This window comes from Gavia stellata, chromosome 9 (genome assembly GCF_030936135.1).
Source record: "Gavia stellata isolate bGavSte3 chromosome 9, bGavSte3.hap2, whole genome shotgun sequence".
Lineage (NCBI taxonomy): Eukaryota > Metazoa > Chordata > Aves > Gaviiformes > Gaviidae > Gavia > Gavia stellata.
Genome location: NC_082602.1, coordinates 3,396,089 through 3,423,266, shown reverse-complemented (window position 1 = coordinate 3,423,266; position 27,178 = coordinate 3,396,089). Strand labels below are relative to the sequence as shown.

Below are 27,178 nucleotides of genomic sequence, written 5' to 3'. Positions count from 1 at the left end.
ATGTTCCAGTACTTGTTTTTCTGTATCTGCTTTGTCATCCATTTGCAGCCAGTGTCTTTGATGGGTGAGTAGAGAGGTATTGCCTTCAAGCTTATTTCTGTTTGCTGTCTTTAAGGGTCGTGCTGAACCTTGGTATTCTTGGGTGAAAGACTGGAAGATGTGAGAAGTATTCTTTTTTTTTGAAGGTGGTGTAAAATTCCAGTTGGAAAGAACTTTCTGTTACAGAGCGTGAAGGCTCCCATATTGGGACAGTCTCTACTCTCAAAGTACTGTGGGATTTTCCTCTCCCTTTGGAGGAGAGACTTTATGAGTAGATATTATGCTACTTTTTCACCTGCTTCTTTGACAAATCTTGACTGAATTTAGTGTCATAATGCAGTGCTGCTCATTTCTTTGCTTAGTCGTGCCAGAGCAGAGACCTCCAGCTACGCAATACACACAGGATTAATCTCTCTGAAGAACGGCGGGTTTATGAATGCTTGCTAGAGCCTGATTAGTCATCCAATATATATGCTAGCATGTCAGCTAGAGAACTGATGATATCATCAAGATTACAAATTGAAAAGCTTTACTTCATAGCTAATGCATGTCAGGCTGAATTGCTCAGGCCACGCAAGAAGTGTTGAGGAGGAAAAAAATTGAGCCAAGAAAAATGAAAAACAGAGGGAGCTGGAGACAGTTATATGTCTTGTGCAAAACCCCCATGCTTTCGTTGTTTAGGGAGAAGAGAGGAGAGGTTGATTAGTTGTTTCTATATTTTTGCGGAGTTTTTTCTTAAAACCTCAAATTAGTTTTCAGTAAACTGTGCTGCCAAAGACTGCTTGGGAGGTTGGCTTGGGAGCAGCCCTGGCAGTCCGAGGGTGGCCATGAGGGTCTTCAGTGTTCAGAAGAGCACTGTCTGCTTTTTCTGCTTGTTTGCCTCCTCTTTACTCCTGCCTGAAGCTCCCAGAGGCATGAAAGATTGGAAGGTGGGCTACCCTATTCTCCTGAAATGCCTTCTTTCAGCTCTCTCTGAGCCGCTGCGTGTTCATCTCAGTAAATTTTGTCTTTAAATTAGCTTCTGAATGTTTAGGAGACAATGTGATCTCCCTAGATGAGTGTTTTCAGAGTCTGTCTACAAAGGATATTTCATAAAGTTAATTATACTATATGAAAGCTAATGAGAGTGTGTGTATTTTTGGTGCTGCCCAGCTGGGAAGCTGACAGGGCATTCCTCGCTTCGCTTCATTTGGCTTTTAACAGCACAAAAACCTTTTAATCTTAGTCAGTGACTCACCCTAAGGCCGTACCAAATAATCTTGTGGAAACCAAGTGAGTTATACTGAGGGAAGCCTGGAGGAAGCTCTTTTCAGCTGTGTGCAAAGGCAGGACCCCTGTTTTCCTGTTGTGAGAAGTCAAGCAAGCTTTTAGAGGATGAGATTTAACAGTGCTGCTGCTGTCTGTGGGTAAGGGGAGGCAAGGAGAGGCAGGTGAAATCGAGAGCTTACAAGGGATTGCCTGGTGAATCTCATCAGAGATTCCTGCTGCAGTTCCCCTCCGCTGCTCAGAACTAAGGGCTGGTTGCGGTGGGAGTGAATCCGTTCCTCTGCATACCTTGTGAATTATGGCACTAGAGATTCCCTTCATAACCCAGACCTGTGCTCCCTGTGCCAGCTTGCAGCTCTGCAGTGCTCATGACTATGGCAGCTGCCCCTGCCTTTTTTGCTGGATTTCAGGCCAAACAAAACGTGTCTATGGCTGAGGATGGTGTAAGGATGTTTGTCAAGAGAGGTGTAATATTTGTGAGAAGGTGCAAGATAGTATGTCAGTGAGACAGGTATTTACAAAGAATGCAGCTAAATACGGGTGACTTGAAGGGGCACAAACTTGGTCATAGGAAGTTCCATCTAAACATGAGGGAGGAACTTCTTTACTTTGAGGGTGGCAGAGCACTGGAACAAGCTGCCCAGAGAGGTTGTGGAGTCTCCTTCTCTGGAGATACTCAAAACTCGCCTGGAGATGTTCCTGTGCAATCTGTGGTAGGTGACCCTGCTCTGGCAGGGGGGTTGGACTAGATGATCTCCAGAGTTCCCTTCCAACTCATATCATTCTGTGATTCTGTGAAGTCCATTCTCTGAAGCACTTGTAGTTCCCACTTCTAAGTCAGTGAAGCAAACCAAAATAATGAACCAGGAAGGTTTGTCTGTATCCAGAGCATTCTAATAGAAATAATATAGTGTCTCCTCCCCCCGCCCCCCCCCCCCCCCAATTGCATCACCCTGTTGTTTAAACAAAACAAACTAAACAGAGAGAGCAATTTTAGAACTTAAAAAGAAATGTGGTATGGAAAGTACGGGGTATTCCAGTCTGAGATGCATTTAATCAGAATGATTGGTTTTATTAGCCTAATTCTAGCAAGTGGTAATCAATTTTCCTTATTCAAGGCAGTATTAGCATTCATTTTGCTTAATAGGGAATAGTCATGGGTAAGTGGTGCTTAATCAGGTATTAAATGTAACTGAAAATGAAACCTCTGGACTTTTAGTGAGGAAGCTGCCAAATCAGGGTTAATTAGGAGAAGACTGAAAATGTAATGAACACTTCAGTTCTTCATTTGTTTTCTCCCTATGGTATTCTTGTGTTTTAATTGTTTGTAGAAGGTTCAGAAAGGCCTCTGAAAAGGGACACGCTTCTTGAGCCCTGCATGAACAGACATGCGCATACCAGGAGGTCCATGTGTTTATATCTTGCCCTCAGAAACACTTACAAACATCTGATCCCCTGCAGAGATCAGGAGGGTTTGCGGGCTTGCAAGTAACATGACTGTGGAAAGAGTTGAACATTTTGCTCCCCAGAAGGTCCTGATTCAGACCTTCATGCTCTTTAGATTTTAAGATAATAAAAAGATTTCGGGAAGCTGTTTCAGATGCAGGGAGGCGACAACATCACACAAAACCACACTAGATGCCGTGAATCGTAGAGATGTTTAGCATTTGGCAGAGAGGGAAGAGGACAGAGTCTCTGAAGGAGACCAGGGCATGTCAAAGAAGATCTGTAAATACAGGGGGCTGCCACCTCTCTCTCTTGCTCCGCTGCAGAATTTTACGGAGTGCACGGATTTGAGTTACAGCTCTTTCACCTCACCTTGGCATAAAGGTACATAGCTATAGGAGAGGCAGTGGAGAACAAAACCCCAGGTAAATGGAGCAGGGCCTCTTTCTCCTACCTCACCTCTCTAAGCATACACTCTTGGTTAGAGACAGCCTGCTGGGCTATAGATCAACTTCATTGTGACCTGAGATAGCAGTTCTTGTATTTAGCTGTTTAAAATTGTACCCTGAAGTGAGTAGGAACTGATAAATTATGCTTAGAGATCGCTTACAATTATATAAAGGTCTAATAATTGAAATTGAATATTTTCTTTCTGTACGCCTGTTGCATATCTTGCAGTTCATGTTTTAACTGATGCTTTGCAAGGTGATCTCTGGCTTGTGGTTATGGAAACTCAACTGTGAGGGCTGACATGGGCTATGGATGGATTTTTAGAGAGGCAGCATAACCTGTTTGAAGTCTGGTCCTCTTCTCCAAGGCATGTGGGAGAATTACCAGTGACTTCAGGAGCGGTTTGCAGGTGCTCAGTTAGCGCTTGACCAAAGGGTGGATGTCCTCGGCTTGATCCAGTGCTCCCAGGACATATTTCTTATGGCAAAATCACTCCCTGGACCTCAGGGGTTTCTTTTGTTGTTTGTTTTTTTTTTTTTTCCCCTGTCGTGCTCTAAAGCAGCTGAACAGCAAGTCAGACGGTTGCGTAATGTTGTAAGAGCTCTGTTAATTTACTTTTTCTTCCAAGACACTTAAGTCGAGCTGTCAGAATTTTCCATAAGGCAATTAGTTAGCTGGTCTCGCTGTTTCTCCCCAGGGATCCCTATCTATCACAATGATTCTGTTAAGTCAGGAATAGAAAGAGAAATTATTTTCCATTCCTTGCAATTATGAGTCGACAACTTGATTTGATATCTACCAGATGTTTTCTCTTGTCTCTTGCTGCATATCTCAGCCCTGGACCCCTGCTCTGCCTACATCAGCCTGAACGAGCCCTGGAGGAACACAGATCATCAGATAAACAGTTCCCACGGCCAGCCGACATGCGACAGTCAAATTGACGGGGAGTGGTATCGCTTTACTGGCATGGCTGGCGATGCTATGCCTACCTTCTGCATCCCAGAGAACCACTGTGGCACCCATGCTCCCATTTGGCTGAATGGCAGCCACCCGCGAGAGTCGGATGGCATCGTCCCACGCCAAGCCTGTGCCAGCTTCAATGGGAACTGCTGCCTTTGGAATACCACGATTGACGTCAAGGCATGTCCGGGCGGGTACTACGTGTATCACTTAACCAAGCCCAGCGTTTGTTTCCATGCGTACTGTGGGCGTAAGTAACTGCTGAGATGGCTTTTCTGAAACCCCTTCATCCCCATGATGCAGGAGAGATAGTGAGCATCCATGTACCCGAGAGAGGTGGTGACTGGTTTCTGGCTTTCTCACCTGGAAGCATGTCAGGTGATGCAGTGCAAACAGTGTCTATAAGAGATCGATTAGACAGTTTCACCTATGTGAATTCTAGCCTTTGTTCAGCTAGAGGAAATCTGTAGCTGACCTGGCTGCAGTGATTTAATGCTGTCTGTGGGCCCTCTGGTTTGTCTTGGCATGCTAGCAAAGCCAAAATTTGCATCTCTGACTTAGAGTAATTAAACCAGATTGTTTCTCATCAGCTTCAGCAGTCTGTAACGGATGGACTAGGTGTAGGCTGTGAAGCTGATGGTGCAAATACACTATTTTCAGCGCGTGCTCAGTGGTTTGTGCTGACAAAATTCTTGTCATGCCCTAGATTTTTATGACATCTGTGATGTGGTGGATTGCCAGGGCTCCTGCCTGGACTCCAGTGACTGCACGTGTTCCCTGGGGACGACGCTGGGACCTGATGGACAGACGTGTCTTGGTAAGGGTGGAAATAACTCGTGTCAGTTACTGATGCTTTCTTTCCCCTTTGTTTTGTTGCTTGCATCTCAATCCATTGTCTTACAAAGCAGCATAAATAACAATAGGTATCCTGAGAGGAGTTTCCCCCCTTGCTGCTTAGAACAGGTCTTTGATTCTGTAAATGGTTCCCGATCTCTCCCTGCAGGGTGAGGTATGACATCCCATGACTGAATACATTTTGGTGCCCCTGGAGCTACGCATGTACAGAGGCTAGATTTGCTTTCTGCATGGTCCAGCTGCTGAAGGCAGCAGCTTCACTGTCAGTAGGAGACTCTCTTTGCAAGATCACGGTATAGCCTCGTTGGCATTCAGGAATGGCTGTGCAGTCTGTCATTAGAGGTTTCCTCTCGCTCACTCTGTTGAATGCCTCTTTCCTCCAAGAAAAAATTCACTGGCTGGCGTAGGGCTATGCATTAAGCTTCACCATACTTACGGCCCTTGTGGGGCATCGTCCAGGGCCTGGGGTTTGAGGAGAGCCAAAGGATTGCAGGTGACAGCACAGCCTCGGCGGTTCTAGGCAGCATGACAAGGTGGTATTCAGGGGGCTGGCACTTGGTGGCTGCACTGGCAGAGACCAGCATGACAAGGAGGGAGGTGGAGGGCTGTAAGTGAGAGCAGAGCGGGGAAGTGGGCTTCAGGAATTTGTGAGGAAATCCCCATGAACCTCTGAGGAGAGGACAGCTGTGGTTGTGCATGTGTTGCTGGGAGGTGATCGCCTGGTCTGTGAGGTCTTAGAAGATCATCTGTGGGGCAATGCAAGGGGCTGGGAAGGCGGGTGCCTGTTGGGGAGCTGCAGAACCACACCAATGGATAGGAAGAGGTGATGTGGAGGGAGGAAGGGGTGCTGGTGTTTGGGGGAAGCAGCCAGAGCTGGGGTAAGAAGCCTAAATTTCTCATGACATGACTTTTCTTGGGGAAGCTTCATGGGGTTCATTAAAATGTTTTGGTTTGATTTCAGCTTTGTTTATATGTTTACAGCTGGTTTTCATTCTTGTGTCTTTATTTTGAAATAAGGGTTGAATCATTTAAAATGGCTGTAAGATAGTTGGCCAGGTGTAGCAGTACCAAGTGTGATGCAAAAATAGATAGGGTTTATTTTTGACCAATTCTGGTGTTCACCTAGTTTTACCATGCAGTGAAGTCATGTAACTCCATTTTAATGTCTTTGTGAGTGGAATGGAGAACACTTTAGGATGAGAAGATAAATGAAAACATGAACTCCCTCAGTGTGTGGAACCAATTTGGAAGTTTCCTAGTGCGACTGTGTCCGTCTTCACCCCAAAATGGCTGCTGCATGCATGCTGTCTTTCCTTCCACGTCTACTTTGTTCCTGAGGTAGACACGGCCTGGCAAAACACTCTGCTACTGTCAGTAGTTAGTGGTCACAGAATCACAGAATCAGTACGGTTGGAAAAGACCTGTAAGATCATCGAGTCCAACCTGGGGGGGGAAAAAAAAAAAAAAAACCAAAAAAAAAAAAAAAAAAAAACAAAAAAAAAAAAACACCACACAACATCAAAAAACCCACAAAAAAAAAAAAAAAAAAAAAAACCACAAAACCCACGCCACACAACAACAATAACAAGCCACAACCCACCCAACACCACACAGCACCATGTCCATCAAGCTACATCCCACAATGCCACATCCACACGCTCCTTGAATACCTCCAGGGAGGGTGACTCTACCACCTCCCTGGGCAGCCTATTCCAGTGTTTCACCACTCTCTCAGTGAAGAACTTTTTCCTAATGTCTAGCCTGAACCTCCCCTGTCGCAACTTGAGGCCATTTCCTCTAGTCCTGTCACTAGTCACTTGGGAGAAGAGACCAACACCCACCTCTCTGCAACCCCCTTTCAGGTAGTTGTAGAGAGCGATAAGGTCTCCCCTCAGCCTCCTCTTCTCCAGGCTAAACAACCCCAGCTCGCTCAGCCGCTCCTCATAAGACTTGTGTTCCAGACCCCTCACCAGCTTCGTCGCCCTTCTCTGGACACGCTCCAGCACCTCAATGTCCTTCTTGTAGTGAGGGGCCCAAAACTGAACACAGTATTCGAGGTGCGGCCTCATCAGAGCCGAGTACAGAGGCATGATCACCTCCCTGCTCCTGCTGGCCACACCATTTCTGATGCAAGCCAGGATGCCGTTGGCCTTCTTGGCCACCTGGGCACACTGCTGGCTCATATTCAGCCGGGTGTCGATCAACACCCCCAGGTCCTTTTCTGCAGGGGAACTTTCCAGCCACTCATCCCCAAGCCTGTAGCGTTGCCTGGGGTTGTTGTGGCCGAAGTGTAGAACCCGGCACTTGGCCTTATTGAATTTCATCCGGTTGGCCTCAGCCCATCGATCCAGCCTGTCCAGATCCCTCTGCAGAGCCTTCCTACCCTCAAGCAGATCAACACTCCCTCCCAACTTGGTGTCATCTGCAAACTTGCTGAGGGAGCACTCTATCCCCTCATCCAGATCATCAATGAAGATATTAAACAAGACCGGTCCCAAAACCGAGCCCTGGGGGACTCCGCTTGTGACCGGCCGCCAGCTGGATTTCACCCCATTCACCACAACCCTCTGGGCTCGGCCATCCAGCCAGTTTTTTACCCAGCGAAGAGTGTACCTGTCTAAACCACAGGCCGCCAGCTTCTCTAGGAGAATACTGTGGGGAACAGTGTCAAAGGCTTTGCTGAAGTCCAGGTAGACAACATCAACAGCCTTCCCCTCATCCACTAGGCGGGTCACCTGGTCATAGAAGGAGATCAGGTTGGTCAAGCAGGACCTGCCTTTCATGAACCCGTGCTGGCTTGGCCTGATCCCTTGGGTAACCTGCACGTGTCCCGTGAGCGCCCTCAAGATGAGCCTCTCCATAACCTTCCCCAGCACCGAGGTCAGGCTGACAGGCCTGTAGTTCCCCGGATCCTCCTTCCGACCCTTCTTGTAGATGGGCGTCATGTTGGCAAGCCTCCAGTCATCTGGGACCTCCCCCGTTGACCAGGACTGTTGATAAATGATGGAGAGCGGCTTGGCAAGCTCTTCCGCCAGTTCCCTCAGCACCCTTGGGTGGATGCCATCAGGCCCCATAGACTTATGAGTGTCCAGGTGGCATAGCAGGTCGTTAACTGCTTCCTCCTGGATCATGGGGAGCCTATTTTGCCCTCCATCCCTGTCATCCAGCTCAGGGGGACGGATACCCTGAGGATACCCGGTGTGGCTGTTAAAGACTGAGGCAAAGAAGGCATTAAGTACCTCAGCCTTTTCCTCATCCTTCGTGACAATGTTCCCCACCGCATCCAGTAGAGGATGGAGATTCTCCTTGGCTCTCTTTTTGTTGTTAATGTATTTATAGAAGCTTTTTTTGTTGTCCCTCAACATTTAGTGGGATTATTCATCTCTGTTGCCCTGATCCAGGTCATGAGGCCAGGAAAGCCAGTCCACGGTCTGGTCAGCGCTCCCATGTAGCAGCCCCTCTTTGCCAGCCGTGTGTTTACCCAGGGGCACATTCTGACAGTGTGTTTTTTGTAGATGAAAATGAATGTGAGCAGAACAACGGAGGCTGCAGCGAATTTTGTGTTAACTTGAAGAACTCCTATCGCTGTGAGTGTGGGATTGGGCGCACGCTGGGAAGTGACGGGAAAACCTGTGAAGGTGAGGTTTCAGTAATCACAGCCTGCTGGAAATTATATAAATCATTCCCCTTCCCTTGCAGCACTAGTTCTCTCTTGGCTCTTTGCAGCTGGGATTAAATGTCACTCATCACTTCTGTGCTTGCCAGTGGTGGTGTTACTGAAATATCCTTCTAATCAAGCAGAGAGGGAGTCCTCTTGCTCTCCCTGCCTTGTTCATTTCTGTTAGGATTTGCCTTGTATTTATCTCTGTAGGGGGGAGAGGCAGCAGTGGATCTGGAAGACTGGTTGTCCAGACAGAACTAGTTATTTCTGGAGATGCTGGGATTTGCCTCTGGAGATTTGTATGGCAGTTGTGCGAGGGCAGATTTAGCACTGCTGTTTTTTGACCGCTAGCATTAGGTATGGGGTAATGTCATGACATTAGACTAGAGTATGAGGATCACATAGCCTCCCAGGATAGAGATTGAGGAGAGGGGGTACCAGTCTGCAAACAGAAGCTAGGTTTGAGGTTAGGGCTGCATTTTGACTGTTTGCTTTTTGTAAGTAGTTAGTAGTGGGCTCTGCTGTGTGCAGCTGCTACAGTTACTTCCCAGTGGTGGCTCAGCCAGGTTGAAAACGATTGATGAGTTTAGACTGGTAGCTTAGCAGGGGCTTAAAAACTAAATTGTAGGTTTGATCTCTTGTCACTAACAATGTACAAACATCTTTGAGCAGAAATATGAAAACCCAGCAAAAATTGACCTGTCCCTTAAGTTTTCTGTGGTCAGCTGTGAAGAGCACTGTGCCCCCTCACAGGCAAAGCTGCCATGTTGTATGTTTACAGGCTCTGTGGGGCCTCAGACAAGAATAACAGCTACAGATGTGCCTCACTTTCGAGCTACCTGGTTGCCAGCACTGAATACATCTGCAGCCTGCATGAAACTTTACATCAGCCGCTGTGTGGCAGACATCCGTGGTGCAGGGAGAGAGAGGGATTGCCATTGTATTTTGGGGCTGGACTCCACCCTTCTTTATGGTTCACTGACAGATGGCTCCAAGCTGCAGTTTTTGTCCTTGTTTTCCCCCTCTATGATACCAAAGCACGTTTCATTTCACTTCTGTGAAAATCTCCTCTCTGAGCTCTGTTAATAAAACAACAGTCATCCAGACAATGACATTTCCCTGGGGAAAGCTGCTGTGCAGAAGTGCTCCTTAAGTACTTGTTAAGTTGTGTGGAGCCAAAAGTGATCTGTAGGCTTTGTCCCTTCGGCATCCAGCACTGAGCCGGTGGGGTGTCACGTAAACCATCTGTACTACACGGCAGTTTTTATTCCTGAGCACTGCACTCTTCTGACAGGGCTGGAATAGTCTGTGCTTGGAAACTCATTTGTTTCTGCTGTTCCCAAAGTTGGATTTTAGTGCCTTTTGATATATCATTTAATTTCCCCTTCTTTAAGAAGGATGGTGCTTTTCACGAGTTTAATGCTGCTGCTGGGCATTTTTACAATCTTGTTAGAGAGTTTTATTTCTAAAGATGTGCCCTCAGCTTTGTGAGCCATTAGAGTATGTGATTTACTTGTGAGCCACCTCACAGCTGTTGCTAAAAAGAACAAATGCAAGAGATTTAGCTTGATTCTGTGTGCTGGTGAGGCTGAGTAGAGTTAAGAGTATCTCAAAATTTCCCTTATAATGCTTTACCCATTACTTTGACTCATGTGGAGTGTTCAGGCTGTTGTTTTCCGTGGAATGTGTAGGGTTGAGAATGGGATTTCCATTCTTTTCTTTACATTTCAGTGAAAAACACACAGTCATTTCTGATGGCAGGCTTAGGGAGAAATATTTTGTATTTACGATTTGTTTATATTATATGTACTATTGTTTTAATGAGGAGATCTAACAGTATTCATCCCAAAGGGTTAAAAAAATCAGGCAGTGAAGGTTATTTTTTTAAAAAAGTCATGATACTCTGTTATTTTCTTTGTAACAGAAAGGCAACAACAACTGGAAATGGCCTTACTTGCCTGAGATTTTCAGATCTTCAGAATGTATTCAGATGACCTTTCAGGCTCTTTTCTGCAGCTGTAATGGCTAGGAATATGTTTTACACAAAAATTCAGATCCTCGGAGAATTGCCTCACCTGAACAGAAAAGATGTAAGAAAAGATATGACACATCCTCCAATTAGCTGCGCTGCCCTCTCTCCTCTGTACTTTAGAACAGGGGAAAATTAGGAGGGGAACTGACCTTACACCATGAACTTGTGTCATTCTGTCCCTGCGATAATGCACCTCAGGGTAGCTAAACTCACAAACTAGCAAAATTTCCTGCTAAACAAACTGCCACGAGCAGAGTTTCATCCTCAGCCTACAAAGGGGATGCAGGAATCCAGTACGCCCACCTCCATTACAGCTGAGAAACCCACAGCAAAGAGCGCGTCATCTTCTCCCTGGTGTTTCCCGATGGAAATAGGAGCTGGCTACCTGTGAGTCTGTCCTCCCCAAGATACTTTCCCTGCAAATCTCAGGGCTTTAATTCTAGTGATGACTAAGGGAGTGAGTATGGTTCCACATGGTAGAAGTTTCAAGAGGATTTTCCCCCCACCTTTTTGAAGTGAGAAGCAACATAAAAAATTAGTTTAAGAGGAAGTCTCAGAAGTTAGAAAGGGCTGAGCTGAAGGTTGTCTATTCAGCCTTCTTATGTATGCCAGTTATAGCATACGATTTAATTTGTTTTTTTCACAGACTTTCTTGTTAAATTCACTGTGAAATGACAAACACTGGAAATTGTAGAATTAAAAATAGGTTTCCACCCCATTTTCTTGGAAGCAAGCTCTCACAACTCTGTTGCTTTCGACCTCTGTGTTGGTCATGCTGTTTGTCAGGCAGGAGTATACATTGGGGCCTGCGTAGCTGCCACACAGCTGCCTGAGGAGCAGGGTGTGCCGATTTTCCTTTCTTTTGCAGAAATTGAAGGCTGTCACAATAACAATGGAGGCTGCAGCCATACCTGCATTGAAGTGGAAGACACGTACCAATGTGAATGTCCGAGAGGACTTGTTCTGTCAGAAGACAACCACACTTGCCAAGGTAGGTCAACAAAATGTCCCTGGCAGCCTCTGTCCCCTGGAAGTCAACAGTATGTCTGAAGGAATTTTTCTTATTGTTTTTGTTGCGTTCTATTAGCCTGTCCTTTCCAGTTTTGTTAATGGAGCTTTGTTGTTAATGACAGATCATCCAAAACTGAGAGCCTGGAGACATTGCTCTTTTTACCAGGCAGGAGAACAGGGACACAGGACCCAGCTGGGTGCATCTTGCATCACAGGCGGTTTTGGCAGTGTTCACTTACAATCAAAATTGCTTAACATGTCCCATTATATTGCTCTGCTTCCCTTGTGTATGCCTTTGACAAATTTATGCTATTAGAACTGAAATTTTCCATGCTTCAAACCGGGCTTTTGAAATTTCAGCTGAAGTGGTTTAGCCCTTTCCAAGGATGGGGTTAAAGAGAAAGGCCTTTTTTGCCCAAGTATCTCAGTAGCCATTCCAGTAAGCATTCCTATGTCTTGAAGCAGGGCACTAGTTCTGATCCTAGGGGTTTCTGCTGTCCCTTGGAAAAGTGCCCAAGATAGCATCTGAAAATTGACTGTTGCTTCTGCTGCATAGAGGCAAGGGCAACGTTATCTTTGGAAGACCTTCCATCTGAACTTTACTCCATTCCTCTATGCGGGGGTGTCCTTGCCAACTCACTTGCACCTATAGCATGCACATGGAATAAACGTGTTCCCTCTTTCAGGTTGCAAGAGCTGAGCGAGATTTCCTTTGCAAATACATCCAGGTTCCCAGGGTTCAATTTAGCTCTGCAGCAGTGAGTGCAGGGAGCAGAGGATCAGGGAGAAGTTCCTGAGGGCATTGGGAGTTAAGCAGAGGGTCTGTAGCTCCTCGTGCAATGACTTCTTACAATCCAGGACTTGCACCGAGGATTCTTCTGGGTCTCATAATCCCACAGCTAGCTGAGCCCCTGAGATGCTGAAAGCATTGAGCAGCCTGTGTGTCTTACAGAGAAGTCTACTATCATCTTCTGCTGAAGGGACATTCGGTCAAAACTGTGTGTCGAGGAGAGCTATGCGGGCATGTGAAAGGCAGACGGAGGTGATGCTCTCTGGTGGGCCTCATCTGACTTGCCTAGCCACTTCTCAGACCCGTCAGGCTCAGCACAAAGCTGGAGAAGACGCAGTACTGCCCTGGTAGAGACAGACCTCGTAGCTCCCTGCTTGTGTTCTGCCTTGGTGGGCCCATGAGGAACCTGTGTGGTTGCTTCCGGACATTTCCACGGGGATTTGCTAATGGGCTGGACTCGGGCTGTAGCCAGGGCAGGGTCTAAAATCCAACAAAAGGGACCCTGTCATAAGCTAATTCACTTGGGCTTTAGATAATACAAATGAGCTGGTGTTACCCGGTGTGCTCAGAATTTCCTGTAGTCTGATATGTTACAAAGTGCCCAGACATCAGTTAGAAGAACAGATTCAGACTTCATGGCAGCCACAGGGCAGGTATGCCTCAGAGAAGAAGTTGGAATGGTTCTACTTGATGAAATTTCTGCTTTCTAAGCTTTTTAGAAATGCAGGGCACTGTTTTCAGGGGTGAGCACTGCACACTTGGGATTCAGTAGTGCTTACTGTTCCAGCAGAGCCAGGTGGGGAGTAGGAGATGGGGATTTCCAAGAGCTGTGATTACACTTACTGTTTGAAGGTCTGATTGATGGATACAGGCCAGAAAAGAGCAATGAGGCTCCCTGAGGCAACCCCAGCAGGGTTAGAAGGCCATGCATTTCCCAGCCAGTGTTTCTCATTCTTCTGAGGCTGCTAATGAGAGCAGCAGCACTGCTGGGTGCCAAGCTGGGGCTTGGGATATGACATCTTGTAAAGTGAGATTGCTTGTTCTTTTGCATTTCATGAATTTATGTCCCCATGCAGTGGTCTGCAATTTTGAGCAGATGTGACAGAATACATCTGGAACTGAACCACGCAATTTTTTATGGTATCTAATTGGATTCATAGTGGTACAATTAACAGTGCAGGGCAGGCACCGTTGCCTGAAGCAATTGGATCTGCAGCCTGTTAACTCTCCCCTGCATTGTCCCTACATTCAGAACATTAATAATCTTCCACAGAAATCACAGTATTGGCTACAGTTTTCCCACAAAGATAGCAGCCAACGAAATGCTTGGAATTTTGCAGACCATCCTAGTAACCCACCTCTTTATGAAGTGTGGTGGTGAGATGCTTTTCTCCTCTCTCCCATGCCCAAGCCTTGTGTGCAGTTAAGCGGGGTACGATGGTGTAGTTTATTTGTGTTTGTAGCAGTGGTTCAGGGCTCCCCAGCACCAGAAAGCCTGTTCTACTGAGCAGTCTGTGCAAAAAGATAACCCCTGCTCCAAGCAGCTGTACTTTGAAAGGCCAAGGAAGGAGCCACAGACTGGACAAGGAACATGTTGCCAACAACAGCAGACAGCAAAATGAGTGTTGGACTCATCACAGAGGCTTCCTACCAGGGTCAGAGTACTAGCAGGCATTGGTGCAAAACAGAGTTTAAAGCAGTCATGAGGAGGCTTTCCCAGTACTTACAGATGCTTTGCGGTGTATGAGAGTGAAGAACTGAAATGTTTGACTGGCAAAGATTGGGCGAGGCTCTCAGGAGCCTTGCAGGCTGGGGTGAGCCCAGGGCAGGGATGCAAGAGATGAATGCTGACAAGAGTGCAGCTTTCTGAACGGATGCAAGAAGTTCTGAATAAAAGTGGATTCCCTGGCACCCAGGATAACTCATTTCTGCTGGGCATCTCAGTCCTGGCAGTCAGGACCTCATCACTTGCCCTGGAATAACATGTCTCCATATAGCCACAGCTCCCTTGCCAGCTCCTTTTCAGCTCCCCTTACGATGCTGTTGCTGGCAGTCTGTCTTGGGGGAATCAGGCCTGCTCAGAGCTGAATCACGCTGATGCACGCAGTCTCTGCTTGCACTGTTAAATTGGTAGAACTGAAACACTGTTCTCAGTATTGATTACCGTTCTGTGTACAAATGTCTAAGGTGGTTTGAATTACATTACCAGTTACTCTGAGATGGTTAGTATAAGGAGTTTCCCGGAGTGTTTTCTGAAATAGTGGTAAGTTGGCTTAAATCAAAAGTGGATCTACTCACAGGTTTCATTCTCTTGTTTGTGCACCCTGGTGGTGGAGTGCACCCAGACAACTCGTGCAATGCCAGAGCAGAGGGTAAATAGGTGTCTCCTCTTTCTTCCCCTTTGTGCCAATCAAAGACATTTAGAAACAGAGATAGCCCGAACCAAACTGGTCCTGAACTTTGGAGAATTGCAGTTGGGATCTGCACTCTCTTGCCCTGAATTACACCTTTATAAAAGCATTACATTTTCTTATTTGTCAAGAATTCACTAGAACAGTGAAGCTTTAAATCCAAATTGAGCCAATCAGTTCTCCAAAGGATATTCATCTCTGTCTGCATTGCACTGTGTTCTCAAAGTCCCTCTGTCTCCTTGTGAGCTTTGCCATTTGACGTGCTCGGTTATTCCTGCTTGCCTTCTAGTGCAGATAGAAGAAAAGTTAAGGTAATACTTAGTTCTTTAATTTTCTGTTCTAACCCAGCAATGTCATTATGAGAGCACATTGCTTTGGGCACAGTGCATACATTTTAGCATATCACCTTGAAAAGATCAACTTTTAATAAATAATGCTCCCTGCAGGTACACAGTAGCTGTTACAAATACCTTATCTGGGACAGGAGAATTTTTTTAAGGGGGGTAAAAGACATGTTTTACCAGTGTGCCTTGTATCCAAGATCCAGAATCCTGAATTATACAATTAACTTGATCGAAACTAAGGGAAGGCAGATCATATGAATGTCAAGGACTGGGACTGTAATTTATTTTGGGAAAAAGCTTGGGGTACTAGTATATTTGCAAAAATTACTCTGCCTTGTTTTGACATGTTCTGGGTTTGATGCAAAACCTGATGAAGAGTCTTAAAAAATGGCTTTGCCTGGGGTGTTGTGAATTTGATATCCATATCTGGGAAAGGCTCTTTCCGGGACATAGCAGTGCAAGAGAGATCTATCAAACCTGTGCTGAGTGTTAAGTATAGCTGGAAATACCACATAGCTAAGTTTGTGCTGCAAGTATAGAGGTAATTTTCGTCATCTTTTGTGTTGTCATTGCACCAGGATAATTTGAGGCAGTGGTAGCTCAGGACGTTTGTATTGTGTAGATGGGAACGTAAGATAGGTAGTTAGATTACTATGGTTAGATAGTATCATAAATGTAGCATATGATTGCCCTTTCTTTCCCTCAATAGTAATTGGTGTAGCCCTTCCGCACCTCCCTGATACTGGTACTCCTTGATAGTTTTATAGTGCAGACTGTTATTCTGGGGACTTTACTTGTAGTTCCAGTGCTGTGCAAGTCCAGCTCTATTGAGGTGAGCATCCCAAAGGACCTGGTTGGAGGCCTGGACCTTTCCCTCATCAACACTTCCTGCAAAGGAGTATCCAATGGCACTCACGTCAACATCCATTTCTCCTTGAAGTCCTGCGGCACTGTTGTAGATGTATGTATACATTGCTGTCCTGTCTCTTGGGATCTCTCGGATTTGGGGACTTGGCTGTGGCTTACTTGGGGAATAAAGTTCATTTAGCTGTACCATCAGAGCAGTTTCCTGTGTTGCCATGCAGCTGGCCTCAGGCTAGACCTGGGGTGGCATCCCAAAGTAGGAGAGCTTGTTCCATCTCCGGTCTGATGGTGTGTGTCTGTCAGCATGGGTACTGCCTTCTGCTCACCTAGCACTTCACAGAGGCAGCTTCACCATCGTTCCAGTGCAGAAAGCACTGGTGTCACTCTTCACCCTCCTGTTGAGACAGAATCTAGTCCCTGATAATGTTTCAAAGGTTATACTGGCAGCAGGTCAGGAACCAGAGAGCTTATCTTAGCAGACGGGTAGCAACTGGAAGCAAATTCCTCTGCTTCATGCAGGAGTACAGCGCATCAAAGTTGACAGCAAACTGAGAGAGGCCCTTAGTTCATAGGTAGGGATGAACATCATTCTGGTTGCAGCATATAAATTCACAAGCTATACTTTCAGTGGCTAGTTTATGTCTGAGTTTCCTGAACAAGGTAAACTGAGCTGCTAGTCTGAACTCAGAGAGGTCTTTCTCAGTGATCTCTCCTTTCCCTTAAACTCCTTTCTTTGCTGCAGGTAATAAATGATAAAATCATTGCCACCAATCTGGTGACTGGCTTGCCAAAGCAGACTCCTGGAAGCAATGGGGACATCATTGTCCGCACCAGCAAGCTGCTGATCCCAGTGACCTGTGAGTTCCCACGCCGGTACACCATCTCTGAAGGTTATGTGCCCAACCTCAAGAACTCCCCCTTGGAAATCATGAGCCGCAACCAGGGCATCTTTCCCTTCACTCTTGAGATCTTCAAAGACAAAGACTTTGATGAACCCTACAGGGGTGCTCTTCCCACACTCAAGCTTCGGGACTCTCTGTACTTTGGGATTGAACCCTTGGTACATGTCAATGGGCTAGAGACACTGGTAGAGAGCTGCTTTGCCACTCCCACCTCAAAAATCGACGAGATCCTGAAGTACTACCTGATTCAAGATGGGTGAGTTCACTGTTCCGTCTCTTGCTGGCTATTAGATGGGAATTGGCAGTGGAGCTAAGTTGCGTTGCCTGTGCAGGAAACACTATGGCTTCTCCACAGCAGCCTGTCTGCTGTGTTCCTAGCAATCACCAGCAGCCAGGCCTTTCAGCCATCAAGCTGAAACCACCCGTCCCATCAAAAGTGATTGGGAGAAACAGTGGGAGGCAGTGAAAGAGGTTACTCCAAGTGCAGCCTTTACAGGACATATTTCCCTGTAACTAGCCTCGTGGATAATTGAGTTGGCTCCTGTAGAAAAGATATCCTTCCTGATATCCTCCCTTCGCCAGCCTGCAGAGTGCCAAACCAATCGGCAGAACTCCCTGATGGCTGTGTGCCACTGCCACGCAGCCGCTGCAGCAACTGGAGCAAGTTTCTTAATTTTCCCATAATGGCCTTATTATAGCATGAGCCAGAAGACTCCATGGCTGGTCCTGGTTGGAGCTCCAGGAGCTCCCCTTGCTTTGCTCTCTCTCTGATGCCTGTCAGTGCAGTAAGCTTAGGGTCCCTCAGTTTGGCTGGTAATTTTCTGAGGAGTTTGGGGTTAGTGGTCTTTCCTGGATATGCTAGTAAAAAATTCAGGGTGCATCTGTGGGTTAGGGAAGCATTGCTGTGGTCTCTGCTGTGGCTCCTAAGATGACCCCTGTTTTCAGCCTCTTGTTTGGGTGCTAACATGACAGTGCCATGGTACAACATTGCTGTGGAGTGTTTGCATCCAGCAGTGCCTGGCAGCTTAACCAGACAATGCTGTGGCAATGTCACAGTTGGGAACCAGTCTGCTGTCCTCTAGGGAGGAAAGTCCAGCCAAAGTAATACCTAAGACATACCCAAGTGTCATAGCCCAACAGTCAAGGGACTGTGCTCGCATAAGTCCTGTATTCTGTCTGCCAAACCATCTAATGAGGACAACAATTATTTCCCCAGCTGCCAGGCTAAATCATTGACCGTTACAGCTGGTGATGACAAGTCCTGTATGATTGTCTTGTAGCAAAAGGGTCCTGCAGAGTACAGTACACAAAAATACTGTTTTCATTTCCTTCTGACAAATGTTTCGGCATTGGCTTGCTCTCCTTCCATCCTAGGCTGCAGCCCTTCTGTGCCTGACATTTCTGGGGTTTATGAACAGATTTGTAATGGGAGGATTGATTTATCAACTCCCTGGCTTGGCTGTTCCTGTGAACCCTTCACAGAGTCAAGGCTCAAAACATTCATTCATTTCTCACTATGAGTGAAAATGATGGGATTCAAAACTGGCCAAAACCTGAGCTGAATAGAGAAGGGAGAAGGCAGAAAATGTCATCTTTTGAATTCACCACAGCACTAGTTGGAGCATTTATGGCACCAGCAGCCCCTTTGGCACTATTATCCTGCAGAGGGCATTAAAACTTCACTTGAAGGGAAAAGTGGGCTGGAGTTGGCTGGCTGGAGCCTCATCCAGCCTGCTCTGCTCTCCAGCCCTCACTGCAGGCCGCAGTGTCCCCAGACATGCCAGCCACCCCCCCACCCCCCCCCCCATGCGCTGTGCTGTATTTAAATTGAACCCCTCGCTTAGACCAAAGGCTAATGATGTGCTATTGAGCTAACTAGAGTTCTTTGTCTCTCTGTTCGCAGCAATTAAAAAGTAAAATTAGCTGAATACACTGCTGATTTGTCCCTGCTCCAAACAGTTCTGTAATAACCCAGTTTCTTTCCATCAACGCAGCCCCAAAAGCCCAAGGCAATAAAGATGGGATTTTTAAATCAGCTTGATTATGTAGGATTAGACCTGCAGGAGTTAACTGCAGCTTCCAGAGGGAAACACTGTTTAAATTTGAGGGGATATACCTTAGAATGAGGAATGGGAAAACTCCCTCACCTGCTTTCTTCCCTGTTAATTCCCTGCCATCTCCAGTTGGCAAGAGCTGGGACCCTCCTTCTGTGGGACTCCTCAACCCTCTCTCTATGCTGATGTGACCACGCTGGAAATCAGGATTTTCCCCAATCCCTCCCCACTGTCTCTATAATACCCTGTATTGCTGCTAGCCCAGGCAGCCAGCCCCAAAGTAGCTCTCCCACTTCTGATCTTGTTCTTTCTCAAAACAAAAATAAATAAAAGGCATTGACCAATTGCACAGGCGATAAACAGTGCAGCTCTCTGGGGCATCCAGGGCAAGGTCATGTCACTGAGGGCAATCCATTGTAATCTGATGTGGTCAGGAGCTGCGATTTATCTGTGTGTGATGTGGTTAAGGTAGTTCCATTGCAAGGCTCATCTTGTTGCATCTTGGGCTGCCCCTCCTTTGTAGGCTGAGGTGGTTATTTTACTCTCCAAGCCCTCCTCTCTACCCTGCAGCCCCTCAACGAGAGGGTCAGAGCACAGCTCCCATGGCACAGCCACTCTCTGCTGCCCTAACATGAGCACATTATGCCCAGGAAAGGGTTATTTTCCCCATATCCTGAGCAAGGTCACTCATTCTCCTTCCATACCTGTGCTCCCTACCCCTTCGCACCTCTCCAAGGTGGGAGGCACAGGGTCTGGGGGTTTCCTAGGAGGGTGGGATGTGGTGTGGCCCCATGCACAATGCAGAAGGGCTTGACCCTGTGACGCAGGAGGTTTCTGAGCTCTTTTTGTCATGCCGCAATGCTTTGTCAGAACCCCTCGTAAGACATACCTAGGGTCATGGTAGGGGCTCCATGTATCCCTGCTTTCCTCCTTGTTGTTATTCCATTTTTCCCTCTCCTTAGCCCCAAACCAGTAGGTTTCTTGCCATCAGCGTGGAGAACCGTTGGAGAACCTGGGATTTAGGAGTCAGTTTGAGCCAGTGTTCAAGAAGCATCACAGTTTATATGCTCACAAATTAAGTACACGCCTATGAGTTGACTTCATGGCCACAAAGCTTGGCCAGTCACTTATGAAAAATCTTTAACTGTCATTTTTTACAATCAGATGCCTTCAGGAATGCTACTTTAAAAAGCAATTTTATCCTAAACACCTTAGTAACATCTAGCGTTTGGCCTCAAGAGGGAGGAATCTATGTCAATTTTTCTAGATGCACAGTGTTAATTTATTAGCTCCCCTTGGGTGACTTTTTATGTTTGCCTCCCAGGCGAGTTAACTAGACAAGTGCTGCAGACAGGGATATCCCTTCAGACTGTGACCTCCACTGGCTGAGAAAAGCTACAGAAATACATGGTGGTGAAAATAATGCCAGGATCAGACCAATGCTTAGTGCTCCCATGAACTTATGCTGCTCTACTGTATGTAGCAGAAGGGCAATTCTGGGAGGGATTGCAGTAGGCTGCTGCCCACAGAGCCAAGTCAGCCAAACAGCGTAGAGATTTTTCAAATACATGTTCTAGTGAAAGCAGAGCTACATGTAGATGTGGGGTTTGCTGCTGTTTGAACATGTCAAACGTCAGCATTTCTGACAATGCCTTACATATTTCTGGTGTAAAGATGGAAACTAAAGGTTGCTGCAAAAGTAGCACTTCCAGCTGTCACACCATTACCTCTTGTCTCTTCCACCACACCATTTTATTATTTTTTTTAATATTCTGCAAAGTCTGCATTTCTGGAAGTAACTTGCTAGAAGGGACGAGCAGTGTTGTAATGCAACATAAAACCAGCATCTGGGCCTCTCAAAATGCCTAAGGCTTTGCAGTAGGCAGCAGCAAATATCAAGTCACTGTAACTTTTTGTCTTGCTGTTTCTTTGTCAAAGAAAGGCTGTAATAGTTTATAAATAGATTGCACCTCAAATGTAACTTTTTATAGAAGTAGTTTATTTTCTTGCAGTTCTGTGACCTCTCACGTGACCGTATAGTGCTAATGATGGAGAAATTGAAATTATGAATTTTCATTGTAGTGAATTTGAGCTGTCTGATCAAGTTCAGCAGGAAGAAAAATGTAAATGATGTAAAGCAAAGTAGATCTTGATTTTTTTTTTTTAAATATCATCTGTGATATTTTAGCAGCGTGGGTACCAGCTTATTCATTTTAAGTGTGATTTATTTGCATATATGTGTGTATACAGAAAGTATGTAGTACATTATATGCTGTATGACAGTTCTGTTGATCACTGCAGACTGTTGCACAGGAAGGTGAAATGAGGACAAACTCGCCTGCAGCTCTCTGGCAGTACCTCTGCGAGGGGACTGGACCACGTCCTGCCAGCTCTCTCTGCTGCTGAGCTGTTCGTTGTCTGGAGATGCTATTATCATCGCTGGTGTTTTTCCACATCATTCCCGAATTTTCTCCTGTGGCCAAAGAGGAAGTAACATGGATGGTAGCTTAGCTTGAGACAGCCAAGCCCTCCTTTCCTTTTTCTGGTTAAATAGGCTGCGATGTTTTTTCTCTTTCTTTTTCCATTTCTGGGAAACCCATTAAAGCCTATCCCTCTGCTTTCCTCAGCTGCGTTTCTGATGATTCGGTGAAACAGTACACGTCAAAGGACCATCTTGCCAAGCATTTCCAGGTTCCTGTGTTCAAGTTCGTGGGCAAAGACAACAAGGTAAGCTCAAAACCCACCTCTTAGATATTGCATCAGCCCTGATCTGACTGAAGAGTCTCAGCACAGAGTTGGCTGTATTAGAGTGCAAAGGAGAGGAATGGCTGGCCCAAGGCAGGTGCTGCTGTGCCTATTCCAGCAGTTGTGTCTTTCAGGAGCCTGACACAGGTACTTTAGAAGAGAGTGATGAAAATAACTAAAAGTAAATAAAATATGAAGGACAGTTGTGGAACATCAGCACCATAGCAGGTTAAAATCATTGCTGTTTCCAGGGTAGTCTTAGTGGACCCTTGTATGCTGGGTGAGAAAAGCGTTCCCAGTCACCAAACAGAAATTCGGGGAGCTGGGCACATTACGCAGTGTCCTATCTTTAAAACAAGACAGTCTATAGTTTTGAATCTCATCAACCTTAGATCTTCTCTAGCTCTTGTGAGTTACAGATACCAGGTTTCCAGATACAAAGCCACCATTCTGCTTAATTCAATGTGAAACCAGGCCATCCAGGCTGGTGGCACTCTGGGGCAGAAGCTTTGTAGTGGGAGGGCAGTTGAAGGATAACACCATTTTTCTAATGCAAAGAGCTTTCCTTTTCTGTGCTAGAAGAAATCAGGTCTTTTGGTCACTGTTGTTTGCTCAGCCAATGCTGCTTGCTCCAAAAGGCATAAAGCTGCCTCTCCAGCTCCTGGGCAGCCTCAGTAGGGTTAAAACAGATGAGATCTTCCAAAATGCAGAAATTTCGCTTCGCTATCTGATTGCCACTGCTGCCTCCAACCTGCATCCTCCTGGCCTGTGCAATGGATTTTGCTTCAAACCTCACCATTGACCAAGCATTTGCAAATATTTGCTTCCCTGATTCCTGCTTTCAGGGCTGTTGCTTACTCTCATTGTCATTTAGAGGGCAGGGAGCAGCAATCCTGTCACTGTCTGCCTTTACTGTGCAGAAAGAAAAGGCAGCTCTCTCCCTGCCCTTTGTGTTCTCCTTCTCCCTTCAACTACCAGTCTTAGCCCCTCATCAACCTGTGCGTTCCTCCTTTGGCCCTCGGTCTCCTAGCTTTATGTTTTCTCAGCTCATGTCAAATTCTCTTGCACGTTTCTATCAGTCCATCTCCTTGTGAGGCTTCATGCGTTCTTGGCCTGCTTCCTACCATGCAGCTCCTACCAGTCCATGCGAGCTCTTCCAAGCTTATTCCTGGCATTTTCCTCCCTTCCTCTGGAGCATCATTTCACGCCTTCGTATTCCCTGTCTAGCCTTTGGCTAACAGACAGACGCTATGCTCTGAGATCTCAGCTAGGCACTCTGGAAAACTTGCCCTTTCCTGGGCATGTAAGGAAACAGATGGAGCAGCCAGTTTGACTGTGGATGGCAATGGTGGATAAGGACCTTGTTGATGTGGGGACAGAAATGACTGTACTGTCGGAATTGTCACTCATGCTCTCTGAGAGCTGGTAGTGCTGCCAGTCTGATTCCCAGACCTGCGCATTGACTTGGCCTGCTGTCTCACCACCCTCCAGGAGGTCTTCTTGCATTGCCGCATCCTTGTGTGCGGGGCGCTGGATGAGAGCTCTCGCTGCGCCCAGGGCTGCCGGAGACGGGTGCGCCGGTCGGCTGCAACGGAGAAGGAGGAGGAGGAGGAGGAATCTGGTCATGTGGCAAACCACATCCTGACAGGTGGCCCCATCAGAATTGACTTTGACGACTAACACTCACGCACTGGAACAGCATCTCTGCCTGAGACCAACCTTCCTTATCAATGCCTTCTTTCATGGTTGTTTGAGAAATAAGAGGTATTTGGTAAAGCCCCACTTGAACCCTGGGACTTGTTTCCCTAACTGCGTGATGATTATTCGTGAAATATGTTGGGCACGTGGGGCAGCCCTCTGAGTGCAACCTGGACTGCAGAACAGTTTGGTTTTTACCTGTGTTTCTTCCCCACAACCCTTCAGTTAAAGGGACCCTATTGCTTTGCAGGCCTGAAGCGTTACCCAACTTTGTCTTGCCCTACGTCCACCTGCAGGCTCCACAGGACTATTGTCCTTGACTAAACAAATGTTATTCAAGCCCTTCTTTCATCAGACAATACAAATAGTATCGTAGCTGAACGTGTTTGCTATGCAGTTCTGTGAATGATGCTGAAGCTTTCGGATGTGCTGAGATTTTGGATGACTGTTAATAAAAACATGTATAAAATATATATATATATCTCATAATGCTCCTTGGAGCTATAAAACAGTTGTCATTACAGGTGGCTAAAGCTCAGAGCTATCACAGGCACATTTAAATGTTATTTTTAAATAGTAAAAGGTATTTAATAAAACTTGATTTTTTTTTTAGTGTCTTTTGATAATTGCATGCAGTTTAACAGTGTTTCCTCTTGTATATCGTATATCATTATTTTTTTCCCTCTTCTCCCCCCAGCAAAAATGTGGTGCCTTTTTTAAGTGCTATAGCACCTTGATTGTAAGAAAAAGACCATTAAAGATCTATAAACACCCCCCGCCAAGCGTGCCACTACCAAGTCTTTGTTTGAAAGTTGAAATGAATTACCCTGGTATAGAGAGGCTGTGGCTCTGACAAAGGGATTAGAGGAATGCACATTAAGTATTTATACCAATCACTTGTAATGTTGGTAGTTCTCGGGACAGGGTTGTCCCCAGTGAGCCTGGTGACAGGAGACGTAGCATTGTTTGAGTGACCGTGTGCATTTGCGGTCTCCTGGTGGGTGACAGCTGGCTAGAGACACAATTGCTGATGATGGTGGCGGCATCATGCTTGTCAGGAATCCCTTTGGTTTGTCAAGCTCCTTCCAAAGAAAATATAATGGATGATCAGCTTGGGCTCCTCTGGGCTTCATTCAGGAGCAGGAGCACGGTGTGGTGAAGGATTAGAAATGTAGGCTGAAAGGAAGGAGGCACAGCGAGCAGTGGAGGACAAAGTAGGAGAGGCAAGGTTGGAGTGTGAGAGAGGAAGGATCCAACTCCACCGTTGGCTGTGGCACCACAGTGCGTTCATGAGGTTTTCTGCGAGAAGCTTCACAGTGTGCAGCTCTGTCCTGTGTGTGTTTGGAGGTGCATGGGAACGCCCCCCCACACCCCCCACCCCAGCCTGCATTACCCATTTTCTACTTTAGTTGGAAGCAGCCAAATAGCTGCCAAGGCCAAGATTTGTTGCTGCTCTCAAATAGATGGGGAGTCCGTCTGAAGGGACCATTTAGAAGGGAGTCACAAATCACCTCAGCAATATTTGATTTCCTAGATTTATTTCTTCTGGTGACTGAGATTCCAGTGAGGAGTGGGCATTTGATGAGCTGGGAGATCCATGATTTTTCTAAATGGCTTCATGGCTGCTTTTCCGACTTGGGAATATGCGTGTGTGTGTTAGAATAAATGAAAATGTTTCTATGACAATAAGTGGAAAGACATTTTTCATGTATTATCTAACCATATGTGAAAGAAAAAGAAATTAAAAAGCCTCCTTCTTGCATTGCTGTGCATCTCCTGGTTCTGCTGATTCACGTCTGCATTAGGGCCACACGGGCAATTTCCCGCTGTCACTTCTTTTTTAAGGCAGCACCTGCTAAATATACTTGTTTTGATAAAATAAGAGCTGGGAAATGAAATTAATTAGCTGGTGCCTTCTGGAGAGGCAACTGGTGGGTTTTGTTCGTGTGAAAGGGACATGGCGGAGTGGTGGAGGGAGAGGTTCATTTCCTGGCTTGTTTCAGTTATTGTGCACGTTATTTGATTCTTCCTGACAAATTCATACAAAGCAGCCTTTCTGCTCTGTAGCTTTTTAATTAAATAATCTGTAAGAGTAACGAGGAGGAAACACCGGTCTGTGTGGCCATGTGAATGGAGCAGTCTGGGAAGGTGTTTAGTTTGCCCTGCAAGCAGGATAGTAGGTCTACTATCTGCCACTGCCCTGTGGCCATTCCTCCTCTGATGTGGAGGGGATGCCTCCTAGGCACAAAACAAAACCATTTTTCAAAGTCTCTTACCTCTCCCCAGTTTACCTCCTGTTTCCATCTGTCTTCTTTGTCAGCATTACAGCCTAAACATGAAATCAAAGGCCAAACTCATCTGAGAGCCAAGGGATTTGTTTGTCTGTTTAATTTAATCTGCCATGCCACAGAGTGGGAGTAAAACGCACTGCAGAAGCAGGCAGTGCATGTGCAAGACGGCACCGTACCCAACCAGTGCTCCCGAGGGTCTGACCAGCACTGCCAACCACAGTTCAAAGTCTGAGCTGCATCAGTGCTGCCCGATGTGTGCAGTTGGTGCCACCTCATTCTCTCTTAGGATGTAAAGTAAATGTCTGAGCATTGGATGTCCAGGAGTAAACACTTATTACCTGCAATCCTAGTCCCTGCTTTTATGTCCTCGGTGGAAACACAGAGATTGCGGTTTGAGGAACCATTACAAGGAGAGGGCACGCTGGCCAAATGGGTTGAACATCAGCAAGAGTTGCAAATAATCCTGCCAATACACAAAGTCAACAGGAAGCCATCGGGTGAGCACAGTGTCGTCTTCCTCTTCAGAGCAGGGTGATGACCCCGGGCTTGTGCATTGACCTGGAGAGTCCCGTGATCAGCTGCTTCAGTGGCTGTGCACCCCTGGGTAGCAGGAGTGGCTCAGAGGGGAAGCAATTTTTAGTTTGGCTGCAGAAGTTTTACCGTAGTTCTTGCACTGGTTTTCTCCGACGCAGGATTATCTGGTGGTTTTCTTGAGTCGCTGCCACCACTTGAAGGTTCAAAAGTTTCCTTGTAGAGCTGCTCGTGGGGTTTTTCAGGTTACCACAGCTTAACTTTGTAGTGAAAAATGCACTTACTCAGTAGCTGCACTGCGTGCAGCAGTCTGTAGTGTTTTGGGATGAATGGTGGTCTGAAAGCATGAACAAATTATGATTTATATTGGTGGTGTCTCCAAACTGTCAGTGTGCGGATAGAGAGATTTTGTTCAGAACCCTTCAATTTCTCCAGTGTATACCATCATCTGTCATCGGTTGCTTGGCCTGGCTTTAATCTGATATCACTTGAACTATAAAATGCTTTAAGACGTTTGCCAGCCAGTCGGCCGTTGAGCGTAGACAAGATAGATTTTTTTTAAATTGTGTCATTTAATCATAAGAGTATGCTCACATTTAAAACTGGCAACAGGCACCATTTCACCAACGAAATACAAAGTTTGGGAAGTGTCTGGAACGAGAGACGTTTCCTTCCCATCCCTAGCCAAAAATAACATGTTTCTTAGATGGATAATCAGATTGTCTGTCCAGACTCATGCTCTGATAGACACGCACTGCAATGAAGCTTGGCAATGCGATATTCACTCTCCAGTGGCATTAGCACCGCTAGGAAACGATGTCATTGCAT

At 46.2% G+C, this 27,178-nt stretch overlaps 1 protein-coding gene across 1 annotated transcript; it reads left to right on the top strand.

Annotated features, from left to right (window-relative positions):
• Positions 1-23,510, top strand: OIT3 (oncoprotein induced transcript 3). Its single transcript, XM_059821461.1, has 9 exons — positions 1-64; positions 4,037-4,411; positions 4,868-4,978; positions 8,532-8,654; positions 11,578-11,700; positions 16,066-16,226; positions 16,872-17,287; positions 21,713-21,812; positions 23,322-23,510. The coding sequence occupies exons 1-9, from the start codon at positions 1-3 to the stop codon at positions 23,508-23,510; spliced, it is 1,662 nt and encodes a 553-aa protein (XP_059677444.1).
• Positions 23,511-27,178: the final 3,668 nt, after the last annotated feature.

Excerpts from the sequence above, each read along its gene's own strand:
- OIT3 (XM_059821461.1), top strand. The coding sequence starts at position 1 with ATGTTCCAGTACTTGTTTTTCTGTATCTGCTTTGTCATCCATTTGCAG. Across the intron at positions 65-4,036 it reads GCAGCCAGTGTCTTTGATGG|CCCTGGACCCCTGCTCTGCC; the intron begins GTGAGTAGAGAG and ends TGCATATCTCAG. Across the intron at positions 11,701-16,065 it reads AGACAACCACACTTGCCAAG|TTCCAGTGCTGTGCAAGTCC; the intron begins GTAGGTCAACAA and ends CTTTACTTGTAG.